Source organism: Cavia porcellus, unplaced genomic scaffold, assembly GCF_034190915.1.
Source record: "Cavia porcellus strain 051 isolate PalLab524CR breed Dunkin Hartley unplaced genomic scaffold, mCavPor4.1 scaffold_1, whole genome shotgun sequence".
Taxonomy (NCBI): Eukaryota; Metazoa; Chordata; class Mammalia; order Rodentia; family Caviidae; genus Cavia; species Cavia porcellus.
Genome location: NW_026947484.1, coordinates 32,817,630 through 32,825,087, shown reverse-complemented (window position 1 = coordinate 32,825,087; position 7,458 = coordinate 32,817,630). Strand labels below are relative to the sequence as shown.

The window sequence follows — 7,458 nt, the reverse complement described above, 5'->3', positions numbered from 1 at the left end:
GCTAGATCATAATAGGAAAGAAAAAGTTTCATGATATAGATCAAGAACAATAACAATGTCAATGATAAGTCACTATTTTAAGTAACTCAAGGTTGTCATTTGATATGAAATAATAAAATTTAAAGCCCATTTCAAAGATGGACTAAATTCCCAAACTGAAAGTAATTGCGGGTCCCTTGTCCTATATGTACACATTATCAATACAACTAAGAAAAAAATTGTAGCCAGGCCTAGACCACCATCAAGCAATTATTATTAGCCATTAAAATGGAGATGTTTACTTATTTGTGGCAACTAGCTTTCAAGAAGAAAAGCAAAGAGGTCTGATTTTGAAATGTGTCTCTTTTTCCTATCTATAACCAATCAAGATTATCTACATCTCCTTGGAAGTATCAAAAGCCCATTTTTTTTATTTCCTTTCATTATTTTAACCAGGGTATTAATAAATAGGGGACAGCAGTTGCTATGAGCCAAAGAAAAATATCCAGACAGTTGAGGGCCCTCCATCTATCAAGACAAACTTTCAGTGTTGCCTCTCTTCAATACCACAGAGATTTGCAGGATTTCATGAAACACGTAACTAAATGGAGGCATATAAAAACAGCATGCAAGATATAGACACAATTTTTTTTCAAAAAAATCAAGGTACTTTAGTTTTCAAGGTACTTTAGTTCTCAATTTTCTAGTCTTAAATTCGTAAGCATGCAGCAGAGATTATCAACTCTGGATAAGATTTCTGAAAGAGTGATTTATGCAACAGCTTAAATATATTCACCATAATTCAGATCTCTTAAAATTAAACATTCTTACTGGAATTGAAATATGTTGTGCACAATTATAGGGAAACAAATAACTAATTAAGTAACAATATTTACAAGCTATGTTGAGTTGCAAAATAAGTTCAAGAATCTGAAATACCAAACAACATTTGGAAATTGGGAGAGTATCTAGTTAGACATTTACTTGTCATTCTAAGAATCTATGAAATTCCTGTGAACAGCAGGGAAGTCATGCATATATTTCCAATAAGTAAAAACTTATGAATAACTCCACTATTTTTTTCTACTGACCCAATGTCAAAATACTTTCCTACTTCAAAGTAGAAGTCCCTTATTTATTAATACCCTGGTTAAAATGGTGAAAGGGAAATAAAAAATGGGCTTTGGATACTTCCAAGGAGATGTACATAATCTTGATTGCTTATACATAGGAAAAAGAGACAAGTTTTAAAATCAGACCTCTTTGCTTTTCTTCTTGAAAACTAGTTGCCATGAATAAATAAGTCTTTGAACTTATTGGATGTAGAAAGGCAATGGATAGAGAATCTTGCCTTAGTGATTTTGTCATGACCTCTCCTTCCCTCCTTTTCTCTAGAGATTTATATGGAACAACTCTCTGGAGTCCCCAAGCTCTAGATCTGGAGGACAATTTAGATGAAGCCCCAGAACAGAACTAGAAGAAATGTTGGACTATGGCAAAACTGTTTAAGGAGGATGTAAACTAAGATGAAGCAGAGAAGTTACAGCATTTTCTAGAACCAAGAGATACAAGATTATCCCTGGGATGTCAAAAATGCACCCTGGTGCCCAGGCACACTGTTCTCAAGTCAAGGAATGCAAAACCCAGAAGTAACCCTAGAGCCAAGTCTTCCTCAGGGCACAATTGCTAGATGGAGGATGCATCTCTCTGCTTTGGGAACCAAACACTAAGAGTAAAAGCAAATATTTGATGCTGAAGAGCTCTTAAGAGCTGAAGAGTGCCATTTACTTATTTCTACACATCAGTGTGGTCTTAGGATGTTAAATAGATTAAAAGGCTAAGAGAGGTCAGTCACTCCAGGGAAGACTCCTCTGTTGCTTCTCCTGACTTCTTTTTCCAAAACTGTTATCCAGCCCACACCACTCCTGTGGAGAGTCCTTGGCAAATTCAAAAGATAGCACATCCTTTCCTAGAACATCCCAGCTGGAGTCAGGGCCCTAAGACCCAGAAATGAAGAAATGCAAGAAAGATGGATTTCAAGACTCCTGAGTTAAACATCACAAGGAAGATAGATTTTTAAAAACAAATGGGACCTCAAAGAAATGAGGTCCTAAAACTAGCAGGACTCTTAGAAATTACCAAATCTATTCCATTTAGGACAGGGAGGAAAAAAGGGGTCAGAGTAGTGAGGTGACTAGAGGTAGCTGGAGGCAGAGCTAGGGTGCAAACCCATTTCCAGGCCTTCTCTTTGACCACGTTGAGACTGGAATCTGAGTGTCCGTCCTAAGGCTTCCGCTAGACTCCTTCGCTCCCTTTCCACCACCAGCTCCCGCCCCGTTCTCCTGTGCAGAAAGAACAGCGCAGTCATTTCAATTTAATCTTATTTTAAAAGACATAACTAATAAATCTATTGCCAGGGCCGCGGAAAGACGGCCAGCAGAGTCGATCGCGCTCCCAGTCCCATTGAACCCCACTGAAAACCATGACAACACCCGACAAGCTCCGATTTATCCCAGCGCGCTAAAGCTCATTGTGAGCAAGCGTCAATCACGCATTATTCTGGACTGAACAAATGCAAAATCTTGACTGGAACAAATGCTTCCAACAGGTCCGGGGCGTCGAGCTCCATTTCCCCTTTGTCCGCAGCCTAGCAGTTGGCCTGTATTGGGGTAGCCTCCGCCCGACCACCCAGCGCGCACAGCAGCCCTGGGCACCGCAGGCACGCTTGGTAGGGAATCTATCGGGAAGGGTGTTCTGAGCTAGGTGGACCAGGCTGCCGCCTCAAGTCAGGTTCGCGTTCAGCCTTGACGGAGCCAGGATTTCAGGTGCAATCACCCAAGTGCAGCACTCATCATTAAAATTCAACAATCAAGTACCAAACTCCTAGAGGCAGGAGAAGAGGGTTTGGAGACAGCGATAGCTTGGGCATTAGACTGAATAGAGCAAAGCATAGAGCAAAGCTATGGGGCCAAAAAAAAAAAAAAAAAAGACTCCCAGTCTGCCCTATTACCTGCACCTGGGTACCATACTAATAATTCTCCTGATCCATAGAGACAGGCAGCATCGCTGGCATCTGCAGCGCTGGGAGCAGGGACGCAGACCACGCGCCGGCTGCTGTGACCTCTGTGGCCGCATCCCAGGCACCGGGACTGAGGTTGAGGCTCAGGTTGGGGCTGAGGCTCACAGAGGTCTCCAGAGCGTGTGGGGACGCCAAGGAAGCCTCGCAGCCCTTTTAGGCCGCCTGCTCTAAGAGACTTTGCCATCCCCGCCTCGTGGAATGGGTCTGGACACTGAGCCGGGGTACCGCGACTCGCAGAGGCCAGGTGTGACTGGGCACTTTGGACCTGAGTAGCGTGGCTATATGCCGCCTCCCTCTCGCTGTCTCGGCGAGACAGGCGCAGGTCTGAGGCTCTCCAGACTTCTTCCTAACCGTTTCATCCCTAAGATGGTACATGGGCGGTGTCCGGTGCCTGTGGAGGCTCCCAGTGGTCTTTAACACTGACCTGATGCTGGCAGGGCCAGGCCTCTCTGTTCGTACCTAGGACTTCCCATCCTTAGAGGGGCCTCACCCAAAACCCAAAGGGAGCGCGCCACAGTTTTAACTCAGCTTTGTAAATCACTTTCTAGATAATTGCTGGAAACCCCACTCCAGTAAACAAGCTGGGGGTGTAGAGCAAACAGGGAATACATTCCAGGGTGCTCATAAACACTCTCCTGCTCCCCCACCCTTCCCAGCGTTCCCGCGGGGCCAGGCCCCACGTCAGCTCTGGAGGAGGAGGAAGCAGAGGCTTGGTTGAGAGGGTGGTGGCCACCGCTCGCCACCCAAGATGTTATTCACTGGCAACAATCCCCATTATCTGTCCCCACTTTAGGCTAATCAGACAATCGCTGCTGCCTCTTAGGCTTTCTGCAGCCTCTGGGAGGTAACGGGGCGCCGAGGGGCGGAGAACGGGGCGGGGCGGGGGCGGAGGTGGCATCTTCCGGGCTCACCCAGGCTTTGGTCCAGCACTCATTCAGGTACTTAACACCCCGGAGACTAGGACCTCGACTTTCAAAGCGGGCTGGGTAGGAAGGCCTGTTTATATAAACAGGGAGTGCGCTATAAATGCGTTAATATCCCCCCTGGCCGGCTCATGGCGAGCGCCTCTCACATCATCCCATAGGAGCAGCGTCCCCCGCCGCCCCCTGCTCCCAGCCTGCCCTGCCCCCGCCTCTTTTCCCTCCTCTCGGCCATGGCCACCTCTGGACGCCTCAGCTTCACCGTGCGCAGCCTCCTGAATTTACCCGAGCAGGACGCGCAGCATCGGCCGAGGCGGGAGCCACCAGCACGCGCGCCCCGGGCGGACCCTTGCGCAGCCTGGCTGGAGTCGGAGTCGGGCCACTACCCCTGTGAGTGACCGAAGGGCCGCGATGGGAGTGCAGGGAGAGCAGGACCCAGTCCTCGGCCTCGAGGGATTGGGAAAGGCGAGATCCCAGCCCAGAACCTGTATTTCTTTAGCCCGGGAACGGAGGCACTGTCCTCCTCAAAACCCTAAGCCGGGTCAGTACACTGAGAGTAGCTCCCTGCGCCTGCTGTAGTGCTGGGCACTTGGGTTTCCGCGTTTGGGGATTGCCGCGGCTCAGAATACTTAAGTACGTGTCCCCATTCAAAGCTTTGATATCCCAGCAAATTGTGGGGCAGTTCATAGGGAAGTGGCCTATGTTGGTGACCCAGCTTGTAGTAACTGGGCAGCCAGCGCTGCTACCAGCCCGGCTAGTGTGAGAAGGCCCTGGGGTTGGTTTTGGTGGAGTAAGGTCTCAGACCTGGTGGTTACTACTGTGGCTGAGGACGAGGTCACTGAATTCCGAGAGGTGGATGCCAAATTTGGAACCTTAGGAAGGAAGTGGCCTCGCTCTGAAAGCCCCGTCCGAGTAGGCGCGCTCTGCTGGACCTACAGGGTCCCCGACGCCCTAGGGGTTGGCGTTTCACCGGCTGCCTGCCCTCTGCTCTTCCTAGCCTCGGACGAGAGCAGCCTGGAGACCAGCCTATTGGAGTCGTCGCAGCCGGCGTCCGCTCAGGCGTCCCCGGGCTCGGACGCCGAGAAGAGGAAGAAGCGGCGGGTGCTGTTCTCCAAGGCGCAGACGCTGGAGCTGGAGCGGCGCTTCCGGCAGCAGCGGTACCTGTCGGCGCCGGAGCGGGAGCAGCTGGCGCGCTTGCTGCGCCTCACGCCCACGCAGGTCAAGATCTGGTTCCAGAACCACCGCTACAAGCTGAAGCGCGCGCGCGCGCCCGCGGCCCCCGAGCCCTCGGACCTGAGCGCCTCCGCCCAGCTGCGCGCCGCGCCCGGCCTGCTGCGCCGCGTGGTGGTGCCGCTGCTGGTGCACGACGGGCAGCCTCGCGGCGGCGGCGGCGGCGAGTCGGGCCCCGCGGCGGCCCGGGACAAGGGCAGCGCTCCGCCTGCCGCTGCCTGCCCTCTGCCAGGCTACGCCGCCTTCGCGCCAGGCTCGGCGCTTGGCATCTTCCCGGCCTACCAGCACCTAGCGCCTCCCGCCCTGGTCTCCTGGAACTGGTGAGGCTGCCGCGGGGTGCCGGTTACCCTAACTTTGCAGTGCGCTTGTGCGACCGCGGTGGGGCTGCTGTGGAAGACCTGGAGCTCGGGGGCGCAGCGCGGCCGGACCCCTCCTCGCAGACACCACCTTCGGGCTCCCGGCCCGCCTTCACCTGCTGTCGCGGAAGCACTCACAGGAAACCTTCGCCAAGATCGCCCCCTCCCTTTCCTTGGACCGCGAACACCAGAGCTAGATTTTATTGCTTGAGCCTTATTTGTATATTTTTAAAATAGCAGTTTGTATAGGAAGCAACTTATTTTAAAAGAAATATAGTATTTTTTTCCTTTTTGTTGTGCGAGAATGAAATGTGTAGGTTTGGGTCCCCTGAGCTCCAGCCAGGGAAGTAGGAGAGAGCTGTGCTCCCCAGACTGAGTGCCCGCCTCCTCCAGTGCCCACTTAGGGCTCAGCCGGGTTGGAATGAAGGCTGAGCGCAATCCAGAAGAATGGGACAGTGGCTGTGGAAGGGAGGGAGCTGAAGCGATCTCGGAGACCATGGTCAGCCAGAATGGGAGCTGGCCCCTGCGTGACACTGGGGCCCCTCGGCTCCTGGAGCTGCAGGCCTTGAAAACACCAAAAGTCAGCCAGGTGGCTGCCACGAGACATGAAAGGCTTCTCCCCAAACGCAAACTAGCGGGGCTGGGTGGGAGCGGACGTGAGAGCTTAGTACTCTGGGGCCCTATGAGCCTGGGCAATTTGGGACCCGCAGTTACGCCTGCTTTGCTTTGGTTTCCCGCCTTCTCTTGACACATTACCTCCCCAGGGCAGGGTGGAATGGGAACAGCCTGAAGAAATTAAAAGGTGGCAGTGAACTATTGGAGTTGGGCTCTGCCTTAAGGCAGTGCCTTGAAGCTTGACGAGGGTTGATCCCTTTGGTGATCCCACATTGGACGGATCCGCTAGTGGGCCTCCTTTTGTCGTCCCCCCCCCCCTCCCCTGGCTCTCTAGGCTCCTAGGACACTCTAGGCTCGGGGTTTGCAACTGCTCTTCTTCAACTCTACATATGGAGCCATAGAGTCTCCAAGTGTAGGCATTCAGTATCTGGCCGCGCGGGCTACAGAAGTTGCACCAGAGGTGAGCAGGCATTGGGTCCAGGGATGGGAACACGGACCCGGATGAGTACTCTGAGGTGCCTGTTAGGGGCCTTGGATTTCTTGTCCAAGCGAGAGAAAGGGAGGAGGCAGTGCTATCACCTGGGATTTTGCCGGGTGGGGGTGGGGGAGAAGAGAGTGGGGTGTTTGGGTCTCAGCTGCCGGCCACCTTGCCTTCCATATGGATGCGGTTATCTTAGAAGAATCTCGATCCTTAAACCCCCTTTTGTCTTGGGAGCTGAAAAGGGCATTGTCAGGCCTGAAAAGGACCTAGACAAAATCCGCACTGTTTTGATTCGGACTCTGTTTAATCAGTCCCTGCTGACAATATAGTGGGTGTTAGGCTGGACAATAGTATCTTTTTAAACCTTGTGGCCTTCAGGAAGACAAAAGACTTGAATTTTATGGGCTTACAACTTCAATTAGAACAGTGCCAGTGTGCATGGGAGATTATCACATTTGTATCATAAAACCCTTTTCTAATAAATGATTGCCGGGGAGGGAGCCTGAACATTGTAGGACATATACTGAGATCTGCCAGGGGCTTCCCAGTTAGCCCTGGCAGAGCAGATGGGAAAGAAAAGGACGAAAGGATTTTTTGAAGAGGTCCTGGGTTGGGACTTGTGCCTGTGGTCAGCTGGCTGGGTACTTGGATTTTTCATGCTCTTCCTCCAAGAATGCGGTCAAAGACATTCAGTCTGTTTAATGCCATTGCTACTGACAAAGACCTGAGTATTCTTGAGGAGAGAGTTAAAAAGAAAACATTGTCTACTTCCCCACCTTTTTTTTTTTTTTTTTTTTT

The 7,458-nt window shown here is 51.2% G+C and overlaps 1 protein-coding gene across 1 annotated transcript; it reads left to right on the top strand.

The window, feature by feature from the left end:
* Positions 1-3,802: 3,802 nt before the first annotated feature.
* On the top strand, positions 3,803-5,672 carry Nkx2-8 (NK2 homeobox 8). Its single transcript, XM_063227682.1, has 3 exons — positions 3,803-3,902; positions 4,143-4,368; positions 4,976-5,672. The coding sequence occupies exons 2-3, from the start codon at positions 4,212-4,214 to the stop codon at positions 5,530-5,532; spliced, it is 714 nt and encodes a 237-aa protein (XP_063083752.1). The 5' UTR covers positions 3,803-3,902; positions 4,143-4,211; the 3' UTR covers positions 5,533-5,672.
* The last annotated feature ends 1,786 nt before the right edge of the window (positions 5,673-7,458 follow it).